General features: G+C 39.4%; 1 protein-coding gene across 1 annotated transcript; it reads left to right on the top strand.

The window, feature by feature from the left end:
* Positions 1–278: 278 nt before the first annotated feature.
* Positions 279–16467, top strand: LOC135480550 (uncharacterized). The gene is made up of 7 exons (XM_064760404.1): positions 279–400; positions 6709–8719; positions 9649–9817; positions 10621–10754; positions 11523–11697; positions 12617–12674; positions 14090–16467. Exons 2-7 carry the CDS (start codon positions 6766–6768, stop codon positions 14300–14302), a joined length of 2703 nt encoding a protein of 900 aa, XP_064616474.1. The 5' UTR covers positions 279–400; positions 6709–6765; the 3' UTR covers positions 14303–16467.
* The last annotated feature ends 10628 nt before the right edge of the window (positions 16468–27095 follow it).

Here is a 27095-nt window from a genome sequence, read left to right as displayed (position 1 = left end):
TACGCTGTACTTCCAGAGCTCGCTCACCGGCATTGACGCCTGGTCACATTTCCAGTCAGCCATGGCGGGGGTTAGCGGTCGGCGGGCTGGCGCCGAGACCAGACCCGTGGGCCAAGCCAGGTCGAGGCGTAAGCCAGCTCTGTACATTCGCATAAACCATCCCCCTCGATACTCTGTATTATTGTCTCCGCCGGGAGGTATGGTAATATATTGAACCGGACTTCGCGACTGAGATTCAATGCCATTTTGTTTGCGCAGCTATCCCCATTTCGGACGGACTTGCTGGTTATAGAGTGTATATAGCCGTTATGCACCGCTGTACTATTGTCAAATGAGTGAATCACCAAATCAACATGCGCTATGTAACAAACACATATACAGATCAACAGAACTAATTTAGGTAAGTGTAACAGTTTGATATTTATTTTCTTTTTTTCCCTATAATCATATTTGTTTTTCTTCATACAGGGCTGTTATGGCAATGTCACTACTTATTTGTATGTGAATATAGGCCAATGCTCGTTTTATGCTCCTTATAATCTATCGCAATTGTTCTTGTCGACCCAAATATTGTCCTTGGGCAAAGGTTCGAATCTGATATTGCCCAATTTGTTGTAGCGACTGAGAATTTGCTTTTATTAAATTTTTCACTGGATCTCCCTAAGACACTGCAGGCTGTATGGACTGACAACGTTTTAAAAACATTTATATGTTTAGTTATCTGTTTAAGACAATGATAATGACACACAGGCCGATGTAATTACATATTGTATATGTATATACTATATATAATGCACACATATCTGTTTATAAATCGAGGGTAATAAACAACGAGGAAGTGACACGTGTCGAACCAGTGACCTGTTTTCTCAACAAACATTTCTTTTCACCAACGGCTGAGCTTTAAATACAAAACACTTAAATTATATTCGTTTTTTATAAATAATCAAAATTCATCGAACAGTATTTACATGTAGGCATTCTTTCATACAGCGGAACAAAATATATCTTTATCTGAGAATCCGAATGAGAAAGGTTCCATAAGTTAAGTGAGAACCACCCTGTCAAGATTATTGAAAACGTATGTGGCGATAGGTTCCATGTATATTAAGTTAAATGAGAACCATCCTTTCTTGAAAGAAAAAACAACTTATAACGGATTCTTCTACACGAATGCTATTCAGCGCATTTGCGTAAATTCTACGTAGAGTTCAAAGTCGACCCCATTGTGACAAGGTATTATGGCAACCAGTCAGTGGAATTTTAAAATGTGTTACATTGGTTGTGAATCACTGATAAAGTTTATCACTCAATACTAATAGTTGAAAGTTTTGAAGTCGTGTCATAGACCTTGGAAACTGGTAAATTTTCGACAATAATGTTTACACGCAGAAATAAGAAACAGTCAGCAGACATGTCTCGTGAACATTTCATCTGATCCAAAACCTAGTTAGCACGTTATGACTCCATCCGTTCGTCTGTCAGTATGTCTGTTTGTCTGCCGGTCTGTTCGTTGCTGGTTAACGCTCTACCAAGTCAGTCAGGCTGCTGTTGTTGATCCTCGTGGTTGATTAGCAGTTAATTAATCATCCCGCCTATTAGTGGTAATAATCTATTCCCTGGACCGGCCCGGATAGCACAGTTGGTAGAGCGTCAGTTTCGGGACCGGTAGATCCAGGATCAATCCTTGATCGAGTCAGACCTAAGACTTTAAAAGAGGAATTTGTAACTTCCTCACTTGGTGTTCAGCATGAAGGGGATAGTGCAACAGCTGGTTGACTCGTATCAGTATAATGGCTTGGGCGGGGCGGCTTACTTGCCATTAGTAAGTCGTCTCAGTGAAGCAGCACTGGATAAAAGAGGGGTGGAAATCCGTCCTGCTACAAGGAGGCACATTACACGTACATGCACCCTAAGACAATGACTGAAAAATTGTTGAGTACGACGTTAAACCCCAAGCACTCACTCACTCACTCACTCTATTCAATGGAGTCATTTGTACATAACATTCGACCAAGGTGACTGAGTGATCGAATCCAACTCGCGCTCTGTACAGCTTTTGTCCCCAGCTTCCGTCATTCGGGGAGTTTGTCTGTTATAGGCATAGACTAACATGTACATCTGTATCCTGATGTGTCAATAAACTTTAAATAACGGGTTCGTAAATGTTCACAATGGGAGACTGCTAGACTTCACTGCATAATGTTACCAGTTTGCATCGTTAGTTAGACTAGTGCCATATGCATGTACTGCGATGACCAAGTTGACTGCAGACGCCCATTCGCCGCGGGTTGCCAGTATATAGGCTAGAAACAGCAGAAATTTGCCGAGAGCTGGCCTACATTTGCAGCACAGCACAACACAACCCAGGAAGTATGGGATAGTAATAAGAAAGAGGGGATATGAAAAAAAAAAGATGACCGAAGATGAACACATGTGATGGAAATTCAATACCGCATTGTGTTGAAGATAGGCTACTGTGTGAGCAAACCCAACCTGTTTACAAAAAGCAGAATGCCGGGACACTCAGTGAAAATGCCAGAAGTTACATATACGCGGGTTCAAATCCCACTCCCGGCAATTTATTTTATGAACATATCTGCGGGGTTTTAAGAGAATGCAATTTTTACAAGACTTGGCATTTATCTCTAATCATAAGGAAGACAATGCATTATTTTTAAATTCGACAGGTAACATGTCAGCCTTCTGTCACCTTCCTGCAATTTTTTGGGCTCACTAAACTTTGATGCACTGAAACCTCTTTACCTTATTCATACAAAACAATCAGTCAGACAGCTAGATTTTGACACAATTCTCTCTACTTTATGGAGCCATGGCTGTGGTTTTCAGACTTTTACTGTACAATACAATAGCCATACATAGTACTCTTCAAAGGGATATTCTAAAATTGGCGTACCAGCAGGTAGCCTATGGTGTGATTCCAGATCGTTCATTGTTTGAAGTAAATGGTCTGGAGACTAGAAAAACCCATCATCGCGGCATTGGGCTTTCTCAGTATCGTCAGACCATGTTGTGAGGAGGTACTACGGTGATATGAAACCTTGCGACGGCACTGCCATTGCATCTCGTAGTAACGCTATCGCATCGCTCCTCATAATCGCTCTTTCGTTTCGTAACATCGTTGCACTGTTCTGTACGCAAGGTTAAAGGGAAAGAAAACAAATAAAATAGCCTTGATTATTTTGGAAGAGGCAAGGAAACATATCTAATCGGCCACAGGCGTTTTGTTTTGACGTCTTTGGTAACTCTATAAATCAGCTTTTAACCTGGAATTGTGGTAGACGTCATGTTAGAAAAAGCGGAAACACGATGTCGCGTCAATCGTATACCCCCGCGATCCTATGACTAAAAGGCAAAACAGTGTCCATGTGACATTAGCGGAACAGGTGCGTTCTCTTGGCGGCACTTTCGATCTTCTCAGTGTGCGCGATTTTGCTTTATCTGAACTGCGATATGTCGGTTATACAACGTCACAAAAATGAGAAGTTGTAAATGTATGTGGGAAACGTTATCGGTCGAAAATATTTGGTCTGGCATTTAATTTAATTTTGTCAGACTTGCCGGATGACTCTGTAATATAATAGCACGATATAGATATAGTATATAGTAACGACGGCCATCCGTCCGTCATTGAGACCTTGTAACAACAACCAAAATGACACTACCAACGTCTGTATTCGCATTGTCAACAGTTATATTCCACAGTTACGGTTGCATTCAACGAATGATGTTCGCTGCGACATAAAAACAAACACTTATATTTGCTGGTCTGTAGCATAACCTATACATGACCAAAGACAAAGCAAGAGACGAGTGCCTGACCATAACATGTTGCACTGTAGACTAAACAAAACTGGTTCGTTGCTGTGTGTGATGTAGCGGTATACTGTTGCGTCTATAGCTTCTATTCACGCTATAAGTTCAGCGGATCCTGTCTCTGTATATATTGCTACTGTGGTCTGCTTACATCACGCATTGACCTCAAGGCTCTGTAACATGGCGAATGTCTTGTGATTTACATGACATGTAGCAAATCATATAATTACAATTATTTACACTTCACTGGTTATTTATTTATTGATGATTTACACTTCACTGGTTATTTATTTATTGATTTGATTGGTGTTTTACGCCGTACTCAAGAATATTTCCCTTATACGACGGCGGCCAGCATCTTGGTGGGAGGAAACAGGGCAAAACTCGGAGTAAACCTATGACCATCCGCAGGTTGATGGCAGACCTTCTCACTTACGGCAGGAGAGGAAGCCAGCATGAGCAGGACCTGAACTCACAGCGACCGCATTGGTGAGAGGCTTCTGGGTCATTACGTATGGACATTTCAAACTATCCATACAAAACTGCCGTCATATAAGTGAAACATTCTTGTGTGCGGCGTAAAACATCCTTTCAGCCAATAAAATCAAATCCCTGGTCACAGAACAAATTCTAGCGTTTGAAAATTGGCAGAGACCACCCCAGCTTTCAAATCAGCGACCTCAGGATTGAACACGTAATTGCTAACAATACTTGTCAACACTCCTGTTATGATATATAAGTGGATGTTTTTATTTTTTCTCCTGTGTCACAATTTTATGATTTTGCAGGATAATTTGTTTTAAAAATTAAAACAAAAGCAAATTGTTTTCTTTTTGTAAATTAAAACATTTACCACACCACTGTGTAATGCATAGGAAAGCTACAGTACCTATCAATGTAATGTCTGAACGTCTACAGGTGTGTATCTTGTTAGTGCGTCGGTCACGTCACCGCCAGTTCGAATCCATCCATGGCTAGGTGAGATGTGTCTCCGCCTCAGGATATAGGTCAGACCAATGACATTATAAAGCATTTCACGTTCCTGTCCACGTCGAATTCTCGCTAGAGCTCCTGTAAGCGAGACTATGATAAGTCTCATTCGCGGTTATTTACGTGTCATTCACGCAAGAAAAATGGTTTGATTTGATTGATTGGTGTTTTACGCCGTACTCAAGAATATTTCACATATACGACGTTGGCCAGCATTATGGTGGGTGGAAACCAGGCAGAGCCCGGGGGAAACCCACCACCATCCGCAAGAAAAATGGGGTACCATTTTTGACTCAATATTTCGAAACGTTTCTTAGTCCCTCAATATGAGAGTAAATATGTGTGAGTTTGCCTTATATTGATTTAATGTTGTATGTTTAATGTGATGACAAGGCAGCGTTTTGAGTATTTCTAGACCAGTGACGTCTAAGACATTGTTTTATTTTTACCCAATTCTGTTTTTAAGCCATGGTGCTAGGTGGCATGTAAAATGCTACTGTCTAAGCAATTATATGAACCCTTAAAATAAAACTCAGGTAAGTTGACAAGAAGCCGTTTTTCACCGGCTACATGTGACCTTTTGCCAATTACCACACTGTCATCGCTTCTCTGGTCTTGCTCTCTATGCTGTGGGTCTATCACAATGTCGTCGCTGCTCTGGTCTTGCTCTCTATGCTGTGCGTCTATCACACTGTCGTTGCTGCTCTGGTTTTACTCTCTATGCTGTACGTCTGTCACAGCGTCGTCGCTGCTCTGCTTTTACTCTGTATGCTGTAAGTCTATCACACTGTCGTGGCTGCTCTGGTTTTACTCTCCATGCTATACGTCTTTAATTATATTGTAGATATGTTAGGTATTAATAGTGTAAAACAGCAATTGGGCATCAGGGTGAAACAGCGATTGGATAGTAGGGTGAAACAGAGGTTGGTTAGTAAAGTGAAACAGGGATTGGGTATTAGGGTGAAACAGCGATTGGGTAGTAGGCTGATTTAGCAATAGGGTAGTATGGTGAAACACCAATTGGATAGTAGGATGAAACAGCAGTAGGGTAGTAGGTTGAAACAGCGATTGGGTAGTATTGTGAAACATTAATTGGGTAGTAGAGCGAAACAGCGATAGGGTGGTATGGTGAAACCGCAGTTGGGTAGTACCGCGAAACAGCAATTTGGTAGTAGGGCGAAACAGTGATAGGGTGGTATGGTGAAACAACGATAGGGTAGTAGAGTGAAACAGAGATAAGGTCGTATGAAACAGCGATTGGTTAGTAGGATGAAAGATGAAAAGCTATAGGGTATTAGGTTGAAACAGCGATTGGGTAGTAGGGTGAAACAGCAAGAAGACAATAGAACAGTACTTGTATGGTGTACCATCTACAAGACAGTGCAAGGTAAAGACAACATGAAAAAAAGAAGAAAAGAAGAAACCTCTACAATATGATAGACTATGGCATAGCTTTGAAACGCTATTCAGCATACTATTCGCAGTCCTATGTTCGAAGTATACCTTGAAGACAAGTGCGGTTGGATGTATTTGCAAATTCAAAGTTCTTATTTGAGCTCTGGTTTCGTGATTGAAGATGATTTCTGCTGTGCATGGCAAACTGGTCTTTTGGGGATATTAGCACAGTCCTATTGTAGGTGAAGTCCACGTGTTTTTCACCAGTACGGCGCGATAAGTTGTACAGAAGTGCAATATTCATAATACACCCTTAAACACACAATTCCCCAAAATATTAAATTTTATATTTAAACTGTATTGAAACTTGTAAAAGTTTCCATGTTTTTTTTTCTTGTTTTTTTTTTATTTCACCAATTTATTTAAGCCGAAATGTATTTAATTTCTCAACTAATCAGTTCCCTTTTTTATGTTTTGTTTGTACAGTACATGTTCGTGGAAGCAACATTGTTGAACTTTCGCATCCTGTAATGCTAAAAACGCATGACAGTCTACACCACTTTAGCTATGGCCTCCGTAAACAGTAAAGGCGAGGTGGGTTCATTTATAAATAACAGCAGTGACAGTCACGTCGAGGAGAGAACAAATTCATCAGGTGACAAATGCATCAATGACTTTTCAGCAAACCATGACGTATTAAGCTACGCCGAAATTCTGTACAAATGCACTTTGTGTAGGTCGCTACCGTCCATTTTAACAAGTGAAGATAACTTCCGGGTACACATGCGCACTCAGCATCTTTCGGGAAGCGAAGAACGATCAAAAGACAATGGAGAAACATGTGGCGTTTGTAAGCTAAGGTTTAAAACTAAGGAGGACTTACAGTGTCATACTGTATCAACCCATTCAATTGCTCCGAAGCTGTCAGGAAAGGATAATATTATGTTAAGAAAAGATGTGAAAGAAAGCAAAGAGATTTCTTCGAAAAAATCGACGTCAGCAAGTGCATTTTTTCATATGACGTATCAGTCAAGTGCACCGAAAGCCGTCTGCACATCAAATGTGGCGCTGACATCTTCAGACGTCATTGACGTAAAACCAACTTTGGCCGAACTAATGAACGCTTGTTCAGAAGCGTTAAATTTGAAGGGCAAAAGGATAGGCCCTACTAATACCGATCACAGTGTTCCCTTAAAGTCAGGTGTGTTGAAGTCTGTTTATTTTCCGTCGGATAAAACGCAGCAAACCTCGAGCGACAGTCTGTGTCGACTTCAAGAACTTACTGACCAAATCATGGCGTCCAGCCGGTCAGTGACGGAGAAACGTCCGGTTGGGGGGGACGTCAGAGAGGGAGAAAGTGTACGCCATCTGCCTACTCCGGGTTTCACTCAGGAATTCGGCAAGTACACCAAACTCGTTCGAGAAGGAGGAAACATTGTGTATTTCTGCCAAGTGTGTAACTGGAAAAGTCCATCTAAACCAGATTTTCAGGCGCACTGTTCCGGTCATGCGCACAGAGCCAAGTTTAGGCTGGCTACTAAATCCGGTCACGACTGTTGTGAGTTGTCAACAGAGCAATCAAAAGAGGGTTGCAGAGTCTCAGGGGACAAGTCGATTTGTGTAAAAGTAACGGGAAACGCAAAGGAGATGTCAGTGGGTAAATTTTCACCGATAAATGTACTACACACCCCAGTGTGCACTTCGCATAGGGGTCTCATGGATGACCTCAGTGCTGGTGCCTCTGGCCCTAATGAGAGACCCCTGAATCTCGCTGATGGTCCCAGAAGTCAGAACACCGTTCGAATCGACGGAATAACCACGGAAGGGCATAGAACAGGTACCACAGAGAGCGTAGAGGCGAAGGAAACGAGGAATGCGGCAAGTGAAAACAAAAACGCTAGACAATATCCAGACACATCTGTTCAGGAACACTTGATGCTTCCACGGCGCAGGCGCAAAAGACCTGCACCAATAATGGTTAGGAACCAGGCGAAGGACGGCAATTTCGATTGGTCGGATGGCAGCTCGAGCACCGCAAGCGAATGCGACGAATCCGTAGAAGCGGAAATGTGCAAAAGACAAAAACACGAAGACTCCGACAGTGTCAATATGTCACGTCCGACAGCGAAGAAATTATCTCGTGCTGACTCTGAAAGTGAGAAGGGTGTCCATGGGACCGAAAGCTCTCTCCATCACAGGCTACAGATGCACGTGCAAGATAAAATTAACCCGCAAAGGGCTTCCAGATCTGACGAAAGCGTTGATCCGGCACACGTAGTGTCAAAGAACGATAACTCTGGTATACCAGGGTATGTGTTGTCAATCAAACATGAAACGGATCTGGAGTTGCGCTCTATGTCATATCCTGAAACTCATTCAGAGAGACACCAGCAGGATGAAAATGGCACCGACAGCAGTGATAACGTAGAGAATGACGGAATGAGAAGTAATAACGGAGAGGGATGGAAAATACTCAGAATAAAAGAAGTCTTATCAGGTAAATAAAACTAAAAGAGGCAAAATGCTCTGATTTATCCCTCAAGATCTTCTGTATAGCTAACGTCAATCCGATATCTAAAGCTATTTCTTTTTCATATTACACGTATTACTTGTATAAAACTAAGCTGTAAATACTTTTTTTCCCAAACTATGGGGAATATTCAGTTAGTTGTTATATTTTGTTAAAAAATAATTGTCCATCGTTCAGTTTTACCGTCTAAGGAAGCTCCTATACTGTAGAAGGAAGCTCCAATACTGTATACTTAACTGAGATGAAAACATAAAGTTGATGCAAATAGCCGATGAAAGAGCATGAAAATTTATTTTCAAATACATGTATGGTCTTTAATATTTTTGAGGTGCTTTCTTTCAGGAGAAAAAGGTATTTGAAAATATTTTTGTATGGTTGCTGTTTGGGTCCACATCTTGGTATATATCGTTTTTGCTTAATAACGACTTAAATAAGGGTGTGCTGCAATTCACTAAGATGTAAATTTGTTGTTTATATCCAAACACATGCATTCAGTCTGAATTAAGGTAATACTTATGAATATATTAAAAAAAAACATGGTTACAATTCAAGTTGAACACATTTGTTAGCTAAAAAGACCCAATATAAATATATTTAGTAAACATGTGTTGCGTCCACATTTAAAACATTATTATGCAAAGACAATATATACCAAGAAGGGGTCCAAAGTACCCAACATACAAAGAGTATTGCCATACGTCTTATCTCTCCCCCCACCCCCCCAAAGAAAATAATTGAAAACCATGTTTATTCCCATCTGTACTGATGATATTTATGGTTTCTCACACGATTTCGTTTGCGCACTCCCCCATTGATGGTTAATATTGATTATTAATATAAATATTCTGCGGAAACTCCAATCCGTAAATTTTCTTTAAATCTGCTTTATTTGCCAGAGATACTTTGTGAGAGTTCCAAAGCGAATATTGCTCGCGATCTCTTGCTGCAAAAGGTCAGTCACGTGCTGCAATGTCCGGAAGTCGTCCACTGGGGCCCGGCCTGTAACCGAGCCGTGCGAGAGGAATTCCCAAACAGTATTGCTCAGAGGAAGGGAAAGTTCAAGAAATATCCTTTACATAATTCTTCATTTGTAATATATTTATTTGTTTATTTGATTGGTATTTTACGCCGTACTCAATAATATTTCACTTATAGGACGGCGGCCAGCATTATGGTGAGAGAGGAAGCCAGCATGAGCTGGACTTGAACCGCATTGGTGAGAGACCCCTGGGTCATAACGCTGCGCTAGAGCGCTAACCAACTGAGATCTGTAATGTAAACCTACTGCCATAGGAAACAGATATTAGTGGTAATCGATAGGGTTAAATAATTTTTCTGCTGAATATGTTATCCTTACTATGTTCAATAGAAATCTACCGGTGACTTATTAAAGCTACTTTATTTTGCTACTTTTTATAGCTTTTGCGTACTATTTTCAATGCAAATGTACTGGTCAGGGTTCATACATATATGTTGTATAGAGGCTTCACGATGTTTAAGCTGGCGCCAAGTGTGATTTTTTTTGGGGGGAGGGGGGTTAATTATCTGTCATGATATGAAACCTAGCTATTTTTTTTAGCGATGGCAAGGTTTCTATTGAAGTTGCTTACGTTATCAATGCCACAAAAAGCAATTACTGTCCGAAATATTTATGTATGTAGCTTCATTTCCGATGTAATGTGATGTATAATACGTTGTTATATAAAACCAGTCCGCGTGCGCTGCGATTTGGTTTAAATCTAGTTCGTATATAATACTAATATATTTGTGTTTTTTGACTTGTTTTTTTTTCTTTTCTTGCTGTTGTTAACTCATTTTCTCGGATGGTCTGTCCTGTTTACAATATTTTTTCTTTAACTCGCATCAACGACTTACTTCTTTGGAGTTCAATTCATTGAGCAGACGACCGATCTTGGTCACATAACCGAAGCAGAAGCCTTTTCGTTCCAGCCACTCAGGGATATGTCATTGGACACAGAAAAAATCCTGCAATATTTACCCGGTAAGAACTATTATTTCTGATATCAGGGTACCCACTGAACTTTAAAATGTACGTTTAAGGTGGCCCCAAGTGGCGATTTCAAATCTTATTATATAGCGCTCTCGGAGTTTTATAGCCACAGCAGCAGCCTATAATAAATCATACACCGTTTCATGCTTTCCGAGAAGTTCTTTTTTAAATGATATCTGTAGTCCAAACCAGGTGTCAGCTTTGGGTCCTACCTCGCAGCTCGCCAGCACACCACTTTATATTTTACTCGGTAATGGCACACCAGCCCCATTGGTGAAGCATCAGTCGTTTTGTCTTCACCACAGTTATTTATTTATTTGTTTGATTGGTTTTTTTACGTCGTACTCAAGAAAATTTCATTTATACGACCGTGGCCAGCATTATATGGTGGGAGGAAATCGGGCAGAACTTGGGAAAAACCCACGACGATCGGCAAGTTTCTGTCAGACCTTCCCACATACCACCGGGGAGGAAAACCTGCTTGTCTTCACCACAGTTATGGATCTTGACAAAGTTGTTATTCCTGGGTGGCCACGGACAGAGTGATTGAATCGCCGGCGTATTTATTCGCTAATATTTGATATGCTTGATACAAGCGAATTTCGGAGTGGACAAAATCGCCTGCTAAATACCACCTAGCCGAAGCGGACACATTTACTAGACGGATTTTTGAAAATTCACAAAATATTTCTCTAGGTGCGAAAAAATCCGTCTAAGATATTTCTTGATGTAATCGATGAATCTGTTTGTATTCACCAGATCTAGTTTGCTGGACTGGAGATCTGGAATCGGGCGTGTCACGTGATGAGCTTCTTCATCTACTGGCCGAGCCAATCGCTGACTCTAACGTCTTAGTCTGGGGGATTGAGTGTAACAGGGCGGTGAGGAAGCTCTACCCGGAAGTTCACACCAAGAGGAAAGGCAAATATAAGACATATCCTTTTGTCAAATCACCAGTAGAAAATCCTGATTACAAGCAAGCACCGTCGAGATGTAGAGACGTCTGTTTTTTCTTTCATTCCTGGAAAACCACTATAGTCCTTCGTCTATGTGGTGCGCTTTTCTGTGAATCACCCACATAAAAGTTCGTCAGTTATTTGCCAAAGGGGGGTGGTTCATGCCATTCACAACAAGTCTGTATGGCGACGCTGGTGTGGTCTTTTGCACAGTCTAACCTTCGGCAAAGACCTTTTTTTTCTCACCAGTTTGATATGTGTACGTGTTCGTCAGTACTTGCCTAAAGCGGGAGGTTTAACGCCATTCTTGTAAACTTTTTGCTTACATGATGGTGGTCAATTTTGGCAGGGGGAGTGGGGAGGAAACCGGAAAGTCAAGGGAAAACCACCGACGTTTGGCGAATTATTGCTCATAAATAGGCAATCGCATATTGTAAGCACAGCATAGGCTACTGTGAGAGAAACAAGCTTCATCGAACGTTAGAGCAAACTCTCCGGAGAAGGTTAGTCCCGATCTCGTCTTGAGATTGCGTAATTATATGACCTCTTTCGTGGCGATTGTTTGCGATCTCTTGGAAAATAAATCGTAAAGTGGTTGTTTAATGGTACAACATGCACATTCTGTAAAATTATCAAAAGTCAGCTGCTGATTTGGCTGTGTTTACCAACTTTTCGTTACAAGTATATTTGGATGTAATCGCCGCCAACAAAGGAACCGAGAAATGAGAACTTAACATCAGTCTGAATAAATGGTACCCTGTACACTGTAATCGATTTTTTTGGATGGGGTGGGTGACTGTACAGGCACTGTTCTAGATAGAAATACATATCTACTTACACAAATGCACTTGGGGGCTACGTTTCACATGCTTTCTGATTTTCCTTAACATTTTTCACTACTGTGTTCTACGGACTGAGTTACCTCCCTCACGTGAGACAAGATCGCGTGGCACAGGTAAGTACATGAGTACCCCAATTAAGGGCAAGGGGTTCTGGGTGAATTGTCATGGGTTCATTATTTACTTCATTTGTGTTTTTCTGGATACTTACAATTGACAGTTTTTAATTACCAGTTAACAGTTTTACCATGGTATACGAAATATGGCTGTATAAAACTTTCAGTAGTAGAAAACTTTCAATGTAAAGATAATATAGACCTTAAAAAAAGATACAAAGAAAATTGCCCCTGTTGGTATCTGAAAACTGTTCTCGAGCGTTAAAATGACCCAGGAGCCCCTCACCAATACGGTCTCTGTGAGTTCAAATCTAGCTTATACTGGCTTCCTCTCCGGCCGTAAGTGGGAAGGTCTTCCAGCAGCCTGTGGATGGTCGTGGTTTCCCCCGGGCTGTGCTTGGTTTCCTTCCACCACAATGCTGGCCACCGTCGTATAAGTGAAATATTCTTGAGTACGGCGTAAAACACCTGTCAAATGAAACAAAATTAATTTTTCTGTGTTATGCCCTCAACTTGTCGAAACTGTGCGCTCCAAAAATATGTTTCTATTAATCCTAAAATAGTTTTGATTTCGCATCACATTGGCTAATAATAAAGACTATAAGAGCACAATTAACAGAGATGTACCGGGCGCATCGACAGCAAGTCAGACTTCGCTTAACGCCATTTGTGATTCAAGTCAATCGCACCCGTCCGAAAAAAATCCGTTTGGGCTGAAACATATTTAAAGGGTAAATGGAATCTTGTTTCAGAGCCTTAAGTTTAATTTTGTTTTAATAATGAACTGAAGGAATAAGCAATATAAGCGGGAAAAGACAATTAATTTTGGGAAGCGCACCCGTCCACCCTAGTAACGCAGTCGGGTGATTCGAAAATGCCTGTTTGCGAAGTGTCGCTTATTTATACGTGATAGTTGTGACGCTATGGCCTTTATTATTCATTCCATAACAGGGTAATGTGGATCAAGAATTACTTAGAAGATCACGGGTAACATGTTTTTGGCGAGTACAGCTTTGATATTGTGTGGACAACGCAGGCGACAGGAATTCTGTTTTTATAATTAGTGAACGTAATGATACAGAGCGGTTAGTTTGGAACTAAACTGGGAACATGGCCAAACCGGTGTCAGAGCTAGTGGGGACTATATGTTCACACCTTGTCTGTCAGTCCTCCACTTGTCTGTCACTCCGCCTGCAAACAATCTTCCGGACTTCATTGTATTGAATAGGAAGCTTGGTACATGGCTTGACCTTGAAATTTACAGGTCGTGTTCGATTTGAGAACTCGGTTATATAAACCAGTCAGTAATTCAGTTTTGTTTTCTTTAAGCTTACTTACAACCGCGAGCTTATTATGCTGTTGAAGACCTATATATGTATGAACTAATCAAGTACATATATTTTTTTTTTGACCAGAATTTCTTAAAGTCTCGATCCGGAAACTTTACAGAAGGAAGTTCATGCAGCTTGCCGTATCACCCACAGGACAAAGATACTTCTGGAATCCCCCTCAAGAACGCGCAAATCGATCTCCCCGGAAGCTGTGAACATGCGCAGATGGGGTTCAGCGAAAGCGCTCCGCCGTCTCCGGTTGATCTGAAAGTAGCAACCCCGAAGGAGAAACAATAAAAATGTATCATTGTTGCTGTAGAGAATTCTTGGAATTTCAAAGATTGCTAGGGAAGAAACTGACAAATTATTAAAAGTTTTGCAGGACAGTGTCTCGCCTGAAGGAACTGAGTTTGTGTATTAAGCGTGATGACAACACAACATTTTGAGTAATTCTAGATCTGTCATATATAATAAATTAACATCACTGCATTGCATTTACCTAATTCTCCTTAAGCCATTGTGGTAGAGGACTTAAACCTTGCTACTTTTTAAAAATACGCACATTAAGAGGTAAAATGACAGGATGACCGGATTTATTGGCTAATATTTGCCAGGTGTCGCCCTATCCTAATTGTTCTGGTGTTACTCTATATATTATGGTATTTTATGTTGTGTTGTGATTTCCCATCCAAGTTTTCACTCGGGCATCAGTTGTAACATCAAGCTGGTGAGAGAGGAAACGATGTTCAAACTCTGGTAAAAGTGTGGAAAGTCAGCGTTGTTTGGTGATGCAAATTAGATACTAGAAGAAAAAAAATTCTAACAGCATTTCAATCACCAGAGCACAATCCACCATTCTTTCAATAACCAGAACACACGAGATGTGGGTTCAATCCCGGTTCTGGACGGGGAATTTGTAGGGTCTTTTAGTTTGTAGGGGGGGTCTAATAGTTTGTGGGGGCGGTGGAAGTAAGCAATCGGCGACGTTCGTGTCTTCCGTTAATAAAGCGTGCATATATGTACCTCACGTGTCAGAAAGTCAGTCATTAACTTGCCAGGTTTTACTCAGCTTTACTGACATGACGCCGTTTTCTGCAATCCATGAAACTCACCTCTATTGTGCAGGTGAATACTACTTGAGCATGGCGTTAAACAACAATTAAATAAATAAACAAACAAATTAATTAATATCTGTCATTATCTGTACAACTAGTATCTCAAAACCATGCAAATCTATGACAGCATTTTTCTAGTTTTCAGAAAGTTAAGTGTGTATATATTTCGAAGTGGTTGAACAATGTCCGGGTTATACCGTTCTATAGATCCACACGACAATTTGGGAGGAAACACACAATGTTCATGAATAATTCATTCACTTTAAAAGATGGAGAAATCCTAAAAAATGCGTGAACTTCAGAAGAAAGAGCGCAAAATTTTGGTTGTTAATGTGATCTCCATATATATTTTTTTCTGTTTGTCCTTAAAAAGAAAAACACACTTAAAAGTAATTTTTGTGTGACATGTGGGTATTAGAGGTGGTCCAAATACCCACTATACACAAATATTTGGAAATACGATTTTCTCCCGGAGAAAAATCTGTTAGAAATATTAGAGACCGTATTTGCAAATAGGTTATCACACTCTTTCATCTGATTTTGGCATTATTTTTAATCGATACCTTTATTACTTCGCGCAGCGTGATTCTCAAATTTCTTATATACTGGGTACGATGAAGTCGTTAATACGATTAATGTTAATAAACTATAATGGATAAATCCCAGAATGCTCACGCACTCACTTCTTCCTGTTCCGCAAGGTTAAAAAAAATCACCGTGAAGCAATGGCTTAACCTGTGCGATAAATGACCTCGAATTTCCCCCATGATTGAGTTGCACAGTTTATCTAATTCGGAGCGTTTTGTTGATCGTAAAAAGCTGTTTTCAGTTTTATTTGAATGGTAGAATGATAGTATAGTCGAAAAATTTTAGTGTCAGCGCCAAAAGTAATGTTTTATGACTTTGATTTGGTTCTAAAATGATCTTCTTTGGGCGATATTTTAGGTTTTATGACGTATATTTTCAACAATTTTTTCCCCAATCAGCTGAATGGAAAGCTGGAAAACTTTTGAAGATGACTATAACAGAATTGACGGACTTGCGTAACTGATTTTTCCGGAGAATGGGCACTATGGAATGAATGAATGATTATATCTTGACACCACATTGTCAGTATTCTTACCCTGTCAGGGTTGACAGTCCAAAATAAACTGCAAATAGCCTCATGAGTTGTTATCAAGGTGCAGTTCATAATGTGCTAACGTATTCTAGAATACTCATGCAAATATCCTGTAATTCCGTGAAGGTATTATGATAATATTATTTCCGGTATTTATTGAAATGGCTGCATGTTTTAATGACTAGTGTTTATTTATTGTTATGAATTTCATCCTATTAAAACATCATGACAACACATTACTATTATATAGTTCATTTGTGATATTTGAATTGGAACGATCGACGCAGCCCTCCTTACGCCGCTAACTTTATCTGTATGTTAGTAGCAGCAGAAGTCCGTGGGGAATCGGTATTGGTATGACCCGACCCGAGTTTGATCCAAGGTCTCCAGAATTAATAGGCTGTAAGGTGTATATTTACATTCCAGAAATCTTGAACAACGCCCAGGTCACTTGGGTGACGGTGATGAGGTAGGAAGTGATGTCTGGAAACACAAAAACTGTGTCTTAACCTTTGTTTATAATAATACTTTATACGGATACGTGATCTTAATCTAAAATATGCACAGTATGATTCTATTTTTTCATTTATTTCATTGGTGTTTTACGCCGTACTCAAGAATATTTCACTTATTCGACGAAGAGCCCGGGGGAAACCCACGACCATCCGTAGGTTGCTGGTGGACCTTCCCACGCACGGCCGCGTATGATTCTAATCAACGCATTAAACAGTTTTGTTGATATCGATGATTAAAGAGTTCAACGCGACGACACAAGTGGTGAGGCTAAGCTAAACGACATGCCTCGCATACGACCCTAAGATCAAGCTTTCTCAGTGGTGGCAGTGATATAAAGAAAGCACAGAAAACAGCGCATGCGCTGTAGGTAGTATGTAGAGAGACAGAGTTTACTTTCCAGTCTCCCATAAGCACGTTGTGCAGTACGTGGGTTGTGCTGACACTTGTAAAACGGAGATAATGAGGTTATATCAATCAATCAATCATAACAACGTACATGTAATAAATTACATGTTATTCAATCCGTTAATCAACCAATCAGTGAAGCTTTAGACAAAGTGTAGCAATCAGAGGACTGATAGAATAAGTACATTTCTCGTTCCTACTGGAAACAAAATTCTTAACATTTTTGGGAGTTTTCAAAGTATGACTTGCACTTTATTTGCCAAATTGAAAATATAAGAGAGAAAATAGACAAATGTGCTACAAAGAATTGGATTTTGTAAGCAGGTCTTTTGTACCCTCATATCCCAACAACTTTACTGCCTCAGCATAAATGGTCCCCACAGCAATGTTTTCCTGGGTACCAAGCTATATCGTACACAGTTCCACCACAGCATAACGCGGTCACCTTACTGTAGACTTTCTGACCACAACATGCTACATTTAGCCCTATCCTTGACTGTATCACCCCATCACAACATATGCTGAAAAGTGTGTTATAACATCTCCCACCGCACCTTCCTGAAATAGACGAAAAAGAGGAATGAATGAATGAATGATTATGGCTTAACGCCACATCGGCAATATTTCAGCCATATCGTGGAGAAAAAAAAAGAGGAATGAAGTTGTTATATTCGTATTAAGCCTTTTAAAAAGGGACATTTGTTTTTCGGTCATAAATACTCTTTTCACAAATGCTAACAGTGATCTGGATAAAACTTATAAGAACCCGAAAATATTGATCGTTGCACTTGAAAGTAATGTCCGCTAGGTGGCGTTTCATACTTGCGCAGAGTAGATCTATTTACTCAGCAATATCAGTGACCTCGGCGTTGGTCAAGATTTTTGTACAAAGTTTGCTAGTATTGGTACTGATGTAAAACAAACCTGGAGATTGGCGCATGTCCTGTAAGAAGTATGGACGTGAGTTTACGATTACAACAACAGTATTTTTTCTTGTTAAGCGATTTCTTCTGTATTTGTGATTTTATTTTACATATCATAAATTTTGTTTTTAAGCGAAGTAGAAGACGTTTTTAAACATGATTAAAAATTCCAGCGGCACAGCAATGTTTTGCATTAGTAATTTTTTTAGGTTAAATATCCCTTTTTAATTGGTATCGTTTGAGCCAGTTTTGAGAAAAACGTCTTTTTTCCCGAAAAATCGCATTTTTTAAAACAAGGAATTTGGGGATAATGGATTCACAACAAGGCCTGGTAAATTAAGCCTCAGGCACAGCAGACCATTGTCATTCGTCAAGATCTTTTATGCGTAATCAATCGTGACCGATTTACCCCGATTGAAGTCCATGGGGTTGTTTGAAGTCACACCTAAACTGACACTGCGACTGTTGCATTACCATATACACTATGAAAATTAATATGGTTATGTTAAGAGAGAGTCTGTTGTCTAAGTGATGTTAGAATGTATGCTGCTACTACAGTAGATTGTTTTGTTAAATATAACACACATATTCTATTCATTTACCATAAAACTCTGCTAGATCAATAGGATGTTATGTTCAATATGACAGAATATTACGTTTTAATAACAGAATAAATTCTAGCGTCAGTCAGACAACAGACTTTCTGTTTAAAATGAACAGATTAATTTTTTTGTTTATGAGCGGTAGTCACATAATGCCGGGCATGGCAAGGAAGACACTCTTTGACAAGAACCTGGATAAAATTCATGAAAATCGTTTGCGATGCTCATACGTAGTTCGAACGACAATGCCTGGCAGATTAAGTGTGATTAGTCAGATTATTCAAGATCTTTCATGACTTATCGTTCGAGCTATCCAAGATTTAAGATCTTTCGTTTCTCAGTTGTCTTAACTAGTCCTAAGTGCTTTCGCAACTGGACCTTACAGGGCGTATTGAAAATGTAGCCGTGTTATGGTTGAACATGAATACTTACTCCCAAGCCAACAACCATTTGTCATGGAACAGGTGGTCAGGATCAAGAAGACCACCAACATCTGAACTGCCGCAGAAGATGCCATTTTGTCTACAAAACAGAGACACACACATGGAGTATTTATTTATATATGTACTTGATTGGTGTTTTACGATATACTCAAGTATATTCACTTGTACGACGGCGGTCAGCATTATCGTGGAAGGAAGCCGGGAAGAACCCGGAGGAAACCCACCACCATCCGCAGCCAGTCAGTTGCCTAATCCGCTCCGCTCTACGCTGTCCCGTAACAATCGTGAAGAAGTTACATAATGAACTCTATCCTATACACAGAGGAGATTTCTTGCAAAAATTCATGTTGGCAAATCAAATCAAACATCTTCTACTTACAACGAATAGTTTAAAGTGTTATCTTTCAGAAAATATCAGATTTGAACCTGATATCTAAAACACACGGCGGTTAACTCGGAGAAATCCGTTTTCCATCTCTTGTATACCTAGTTCACCATCAGTGAACATTTTCTGATGCGTTTTTAAACGCCAGCCCAAACATTTACTTATTCATTTAACTGATTATAATGTTTAAGGAAGCTACATATATACCTTACTGTTTGCCAATAATGCACAATTGCCCAAATAATTAACTTTCACTATATATATCAGTCTCCTTTATGCACGTGTTACCTTTCAGAGTCGTATATTTTATTCATAAGATCTGTAAAGAGTGTCGCTTTATCTTTTTCAAAGTTTAGAATCATTTTAACACTATAAATAGTACAGACACGATATTTTTTGAAAGGCAATCCATGATTTCAGAAATTACTGACAAATAGGGAAAATATCATTTTATTGATGAATAAGGATAATAAGGAAAATAAGGAAATTGTATAATCCACTGTCAGACATCGCCAGGTTGTATGTAAGCTTCAGTCAAATCAGATTACTTTCCTGCATAACTAATCGTAGACACAGTCACTGTCCATAATCTCACACACCCAGTGTATGCTCAAGTAGTAACCTGTATAGAGTACAACGGACTGGATTCCCATTTGCTAAAAGCTTTAACGGTTTTGCGCTAAAATTTCATGTAACGGTCACGAAAGATCAGCCATGCTATGTATCATTGTCAACTATGCAAATAATGCGGCTCAGCCGGCACGAAAGAGAATTCCCGGACGCTAATTGAGATGTAAGGTCTTTTCATTCTTTGCTTGAAATGACACAGCGCAATTTTTGAAAATGAATCGATTGTTGTTACATTACTACAAACACGTTTAAGTAGCAAAAACAACTCGCAACAGTTGATTCTCCTCTACTGTATTCATTCTACTGTATGGCATCTTACCAGTTTTGAAGGTGTGTACCGCTGTAGTTTCACTTCGACTGATGAAGATCCTCTCACCGTGGTTCGTCGGGTGTTCTCAAGGCTGAGTTCCTGAACTCTCGTTTCTGAAGGCATATGAAGACGGTACTTATATATCCTCACCGGACCTTTTCATGGAAAGTTAAAAGAAAAAACAAAAAACAAATTCAGAGAAACCTTTTCAGCGGGGTTACACAGCATATTTTTCATGGCCGTTGGCAGTGTTTTGCAATTTTTTTTTGTAAATGAAGTAAGGCATTGCGCCACACCCTAATAAGCTTGCACTTTTTGAAAAAAAACCTTTAGTATAATTCTAATTTTGCACTCGTTCACTGACTGGTTTTGTCAAAGCCTTATAAAAATAAAGCGAAAAAAATTGTTGATTGCGTAGTAATCCTAGGTAAAATCTGGCTTGAATGCTAAAAGAAGTTTTCACACTCATGCTTTTGTAATACTAGGATGCTGGATAAATCTGTGTCTACTGTCTAAAACAAACAACTGACCCAGGACCAGTGCATCATGTTGATGATTGCTTTGAGAGCTTTCCTGGCGATATCGGAAAATAGTGTTAAAATTCATATGGCGAAAAAAAGAACAAAGGGCATCTACAAAACATGGACCATATATAGTCCCGCTGGCCAGACGCATGCCTACTCTCCTAATGCAGAGGCCGTAGCCTTAGTCTGCCAACCTCTGCCGAAACACTTATATCAGAAGTCGGTTTGACTCACTTAAAAAGTTTGGACCACTGGATTACATGTGTGTTAGAAGAAGGTTTGCCAATGTCAGTTGGGTATAATTTTTTGGCGGTTGGGGATTTCTGAAGACGGACTGTGCGTGGAGGTCTGAGACTGCTGGGCTAACACTACCGTACTCTGCATGCCCGTGAAACAGAGGGGCCTCCCTGTTTCTCTCTTCAGCGGTAAATGATACATAAAATATCTTTTATGCCTTTTGTATATCCTTCATACCAATGAAAATTTGTAGTCTTTCGCGTAGGCTTTCACCTAGTACGGAGTGCCCATTGGCTAACACTGCAGCATCAAGGCCCGTCTTCTGTAGGGCAAAGTTTCCTTGGCCAAGCTTTTGGATTGCTGTTCTTATCCTGCTGCCATCTGCCCCAAGCTAAGCAAGAAGGCTTGTTTTTTGTCTATTAGAGAACAATTGCATCTGGGTGATAATCCTTGAGACATTTGTGTGATTTACTGCTGGGATAGAGTGCGTGCACAATTTCATCTCAAAGGAGATCTTGAGATCTATTACCTTGAAATCTATTAAACAACGTTTGGAGTGGAATGCTCTAAAAGTTGTTCCTGTTTCCCTAGAAAACCTACAAGTGATAGTTATAGGTTAATCAAAAGGTCCTTCGGATAGCACAATGAAGACTTTGTCGTGGTGAAAATGCCACTGAACTAGCAGCCATTCTTGATATTTTAAAATCCTCTTGCCTGGTGTTTACCCCTCGTTGTAGAATGTTCAAGGAACCTAATCTTATATCAAGGCGATATCAAAACAATGAATGATGCCTGGCTGCTCCATTTGCATAGTAGTGTCTTCATCAACGAACGATGTATCCATTAAGAAATAATTTTCGTTTAAGGTCTATTAAATTAATGCAATTATGGCTCTATACAAGTATGTGTGTGTATTTTATTGTAGTGGTTTAGCAAACTGCATTTATCAAGTGGCAAAAAACCTTGTATGACGTCACTGTTCTCAATATGATTGGAAAAGACCACTCAAAAATCCAGTGTTTTAAAGGCAATTTACTAGGTTGTAAAAATTGTAAAAAAAAATCGTCTGGTATACTCTTCATAACAGTGTATTATTTTACCTTTTACTTTTTTGTCGAATTTCAAAGTACACATTTACACTGTGCAAAAAATGTTTAGGAATAATATCGTCTTTGGCGGAACTTTCAGTTACCGGTATTCGTGGTGGAAAGTCAAAAAATCTGATCATAGGTTTGCTCTGACATTGTAGTTTTCAGACTTGTAGGTCACAGAGAAAGAAATGACACGAACGTTTACTTACCTGAGCTAATTTACCTTAGCTCACCGTAATGATGGTTACAAATAAAAGAAATACACAGATGGGCATATAAACTGTTGATAAACTGTTTTGAACCCAGCTGAAAGTCTTGCAAATCTTACATGTAAATGTACAGGTAAAGTGAATACTCAGATAATAGCGTACATGAAGGACAGACAAAATGCGGACTGCCAAATTTTCTTTGCTTCATAAACAATACAACTGCTAAATAGGTCTTATTATATTATTAACTGAGAGTCTACGATATATTGGCTTTTTTTCTTTCTTTTTGTAATTTGCGCAACGCCTTACAAGGTGATTTTTTTATTGTATCAAAATATTTGATAAAGGTACCATTGGAGAAACGTTATCATGTTTTAATTTATTTGTACTGACCCTATAAACATGACAGTACCAATTAGGTTTGGCCACCTAAGGTGGTACCAATATCATGTCTGACCCAAGGGCTAATGATTACATTACCATCGGCGTGTCTGTGGTTCAAGGGAAATAACCCCTAAAGGGCCGACTTCGATTTTAAAAGTTGTGCGCATTCTCATAGGACCTGTCTTACCCGATATTCAACGGACAACCTGGTAATAGAAGTGTTAAAACATTGGATAACACAACCAACACTCGTACGTTCGTGAATTCTCCACATTGTTTTGCATACTGGGAAAGGGGAACACACCGAGCGCATTTCCAGCTGCAAAAATACCCAGAGGGACTTAAACGATGACAGCTAACGAACGTTTACCCGTCATCTACATTGATATATTTATTTATTTATTTAATTGTTGTTTACGACGTACTCAGGAATATTTCACTTAGACAGAGACCCAGAGACTCCTGGGTAAATTGCGCCTAGACACGATTACCACCTCAGCCAGGGTGGCCCCAAGGTTGGACGGGCGGAAAGCGAGGATTGTCACATCGTCGACCCCACCCGAATATACCACTCTCCTGCTTTAACAAAAATAACAGATTCTACTAAAACTTTCGTCATCGTGTTTATTAATAATTCAACGTTCTGTTGGTAGCAAATTAATGACACGTTTAACATTTCGGTGATTTTCAAAAAAAACCCAAAATACTCCTTACAGCGCATGTGTTGTTCTCCACGTTCACTTTACATCGCATAATCCTTACAGCGCATGCGTCGCTCTCTACCTTTTGTTTTTACATTACTGCTACCAATAGACCTTAGGGCCCAAACTTGACCTTTGGGCCCTATGAGACGCACGTAAGATTGTTAAGGCTTAGTTCCATTACTTGTTTTTACACGTAGAACTATTTAGTCGGCGTTCATCAATAAAATTCTTTTAGGTTTTGGTTAGAGTTGCTATACACGCTCTCATATTAAGATATAAAGTATTACCAGAGACAAAGGTTAAGACGGGTTGTTTGTGTTTTCTGATATCACTTAGTGCATCATTATCTTGACACCATTTTCCTCGGCGTTGTTGAAGATTTTCACCACTAATTTTGGTGTTGGTTGCAGTGATCTTGAACAATGCGCAGGTCACTTGAGTGACGGTGATGAGGCAGGAAGTCATTTCTGGTGTCTGGTAGTAGAGAGAAAGTCTTTACTTTCCCTTCTCCCGTAAGCACGTTGTGCAGTACGTGGGTTATGCTGACACTTGTAAAACGGAGGTAATGAGGTGCACAAACATCACGGAGATGTTAAATAATCAATCAATCAATCAATCGATCATATCAACGTACATGTAATTAGTTACATGTCATTCAATCCGTTAATCAACCAATCAGTGAAGCTTTAGACAAAGTGTAGCAATCAGAGGACTGGTAGAATAAGTACATTTCTCGTTCCTACTGGAAACAAAATTCTTAACATTTTGGGGGGGTTTCAAGGTATGACTTGCACTTTATTTGCCAAATTGAAAATATAAAAGAGAAAATAGACAAATGTGCTACAAAGTATTGGATTTTGTAAACATGTCTTTTCTACCCTCATATCCCAACAACTTTACTGCCTCAACATAAATGTTTCCCACAGCATTTTCTATGGGGGTTAAAAAAAATATCGTATATAGTTCCACCACAGCATATCGCCGTCACTCGGCTGTAGGTATTTTTACCACAACATGCGATAGAAAGCCCTATCCTTGACCGTATCACCCCATCACAACATATTCTGAAAAGTGGGTTGTAACATTTCCCATCGCACCTTCCTGAAATAGACGAAAAAGAGGAATAAAGTTGTTATATTCGTATTAAGCCTTATAAAAAGGGATTTTTATTTTTTGTTCATAAATACTCTTTTAAAAAATACTAACATTGATCTGGATAAAACTTCTAGGAATCGGAAAATATTTGTTGTTGTTTTCATGCACACTCTGATTGATGTGTTGGTGTGTAGTACTACCACTTGAAAGTAATGTCCGCTAGGTGGCGTTTCATACTTGCGCAGCGTAGATCTATTTACTCAACATTCATCAATCAGTTGAAAGGTCTTTTGACATGACTTCCGGCCCCCTAACCAGTGACCTCGGCGTTGGTCAAGATTTATGCACAAAATTTACCAGTATTTGCACTGATATAAAGCGAACCTGGAGAAACTAAGATCTGTGATTTTATTTTACATCTCATAAATTTTGCTTTTAGGTGAAGTATGTTCAAAACAGTTGAAGTTGAACAGGATTAAAAAAAGGCGGCACAGTAATGTTTTCCGTTATTAATTTTCTTAGGTTAAATATCCTATTTTAATTGGTATCGTTTGAACTAGTTTTTAGATAAATAAGGTCTTTTTCCAAAAATCTCATTTTTTAAAGAAATTTGAGGATAATGGATTTACAACAAGGTGTGGTAAATTAAGCCTCAGACACAGCAGACCATTGTCATTCGTCAAGATCATTTATTCGTAATCAATCGTGACCGATTTACCCCGATTGAAGTCCATGGGGTTGTTTGAAGTCACACCTAAACTGACACTGCGACTGTTGCATTACCATATACACTATGAAAATTAATATGGTTATGTTAAGAGAGAGTCTGTTGTCTAAGTGATGTTAGAATGTATCCTGCTACTACAGTAGATTGTTTTGTTAACTATAACACACATATTCTATTCATCTAACATAAAGACTGCACTAGACTAATAGGATGATATGTTCAGTATGACAGAATATTGTTATAGTAATAGAATACATTCTAACATCATGCAAACAACAGACTTTCTGTTAAAATTACCAGATTGATTTTGTGTGCATTCGTGGTAGTAACGTGATGCCGGGCATGGTATCAAAGAAAAACCTGACAAGAACCTGGATAAAATTCATGAAAATTGTTTGCAATGCTCGTACGTAATCCAAGATTTACGACAATTTCTCGCGATGAAGATTTACGACGTTTTGTTTCTCGGTTGTTTTAACTAGTCGCATGTGCATTCGCAACTGGATCTTACAGGGTGTACTGAAAATGTAACCGTGTTATGGTTGAACATGAATACTTACTCCGACGAAGCCAACAACCATTTGTCATGGAACAAGTAGTCAGGATCAAGAAGACCACCAGCATCTGAACTGCCACAGAGGATGCCATTTTGTCTACAAAACAGAAACACGCAAACAGATTATTTATTTATATATTTATTTTATTCAGTTTGGTGTTTTACGGTATACTCAAGAATATTTCACTTGTAACACAGCGGCAAGCACAAACGGAGTGAAAGTTGTTTGTTCAAATCTACCTAGATTCTCTACTGTATTCATCCTATTTCATTGTAATGCACCTTACCAGTTTTGTGTACCACTGTAGTTTATCTTCGACTGATAAAGATCCCCTCGCCGTGATTCGTCGGGTGTTCTCAAGGCTGAGCTCCTGAATTCTCGTTTCTGGACCCACATGAAGTTCCCTCGGCGAGACGTTACTTATATACCCTCACCGGACTTTTTTATGGAAAGTTAAAAGAAAAAAAAGTTAAAAGGAAAAGAAAAAAAAAAGAACAAATTCGGAAAAATCTTTTCAATGGGAGCATATCTTTTAGGGCCGTTAGCGGTCTTTTACTTTTTTTGTGCATCAGGTAAGGCATTGCGTCACAGCCTGGGGCATGAATTATCTCACCCTCAGTGTTATATACAAAAAAAGAGTATAATTCTAATTTTGCACCCGTTAACATTTTATCAGTGGCTGTGGGTTTGTCAAAGTCTGATTAATGTTCATGTTTTTGTGACACTATGATGCTGGATAAACATTTGTCTACGGTCTAAAGCAAAAAATGACTCATGGCCAATGCATCAAGTTGATGATTACTTTGAGAGCTTTCCTGGTGATATCGGAAAATAATGTTAAAATTCATATGGCGAAAAAAGAACAAAGGGCATCTACAAAACATGGACCATATATAATCCCGCTGGCCAGACGCATGGCTACTCTCCTAATGCAGTGACCGTAGCCTTAGTCTGCCAACCTCTGCCGAAACACAGAAGTCAGTTCGACTCACTTTAAAAGTTTGAACCACTGGATTACATGTGTGTTAGAAGAGGATTTGCCAATGCCAGTTGGGTACAATTTTTTGGTGGTTGGGGGTTTCTGAAGACGGGCTATTCGTGGAAGTCTGAGAC

This window comes from Liolophura sinensis, chromosome 13 (genome assembly GCF_032854445.1).
Source record: "Liolophura sinensis isolate JHLJ2023 chromosome 13, CUHK_Ljap_v2, whole genome shotgun sequence".
Taxonomy (NCBI): domain Eukaryota; kingdom Metazoa; phylum Mollusca; class Polyplacophora; order Chitonida; family Chitonidae; genus Liolophura; species Liolophura sinensis.
Note: the sequence above shows the minus strand (reverse complement) of the source record. Positions and strands in the feature narration are given on the sequence as shown.

Excerpts from the sequence above, each read along its gene's own strand:
- LOC135480550 (XM_064760404.1), top strand. The coding sequence starts at position 6,766 with ATGACAGTCTACACCACTTTAGCTATGGCCTCCGTAAACAGTAAAGGC. Across the intron at positions 9,818-10,620 it reads AGGAAGGGAAAGTTCAAGAA|GACTTACTTCTTTGGAGTTC; the intron begins ATATCCTTTACA and ends ACTCGCATCAAC. Across the intron at positions 10,755-11,522 it reads AATCCTGCAATATTTACCCG|ATCTAGTTTGCTGGACTGGA; the intron begins GTAAGAACTATT and ends TGTATTCACCAG.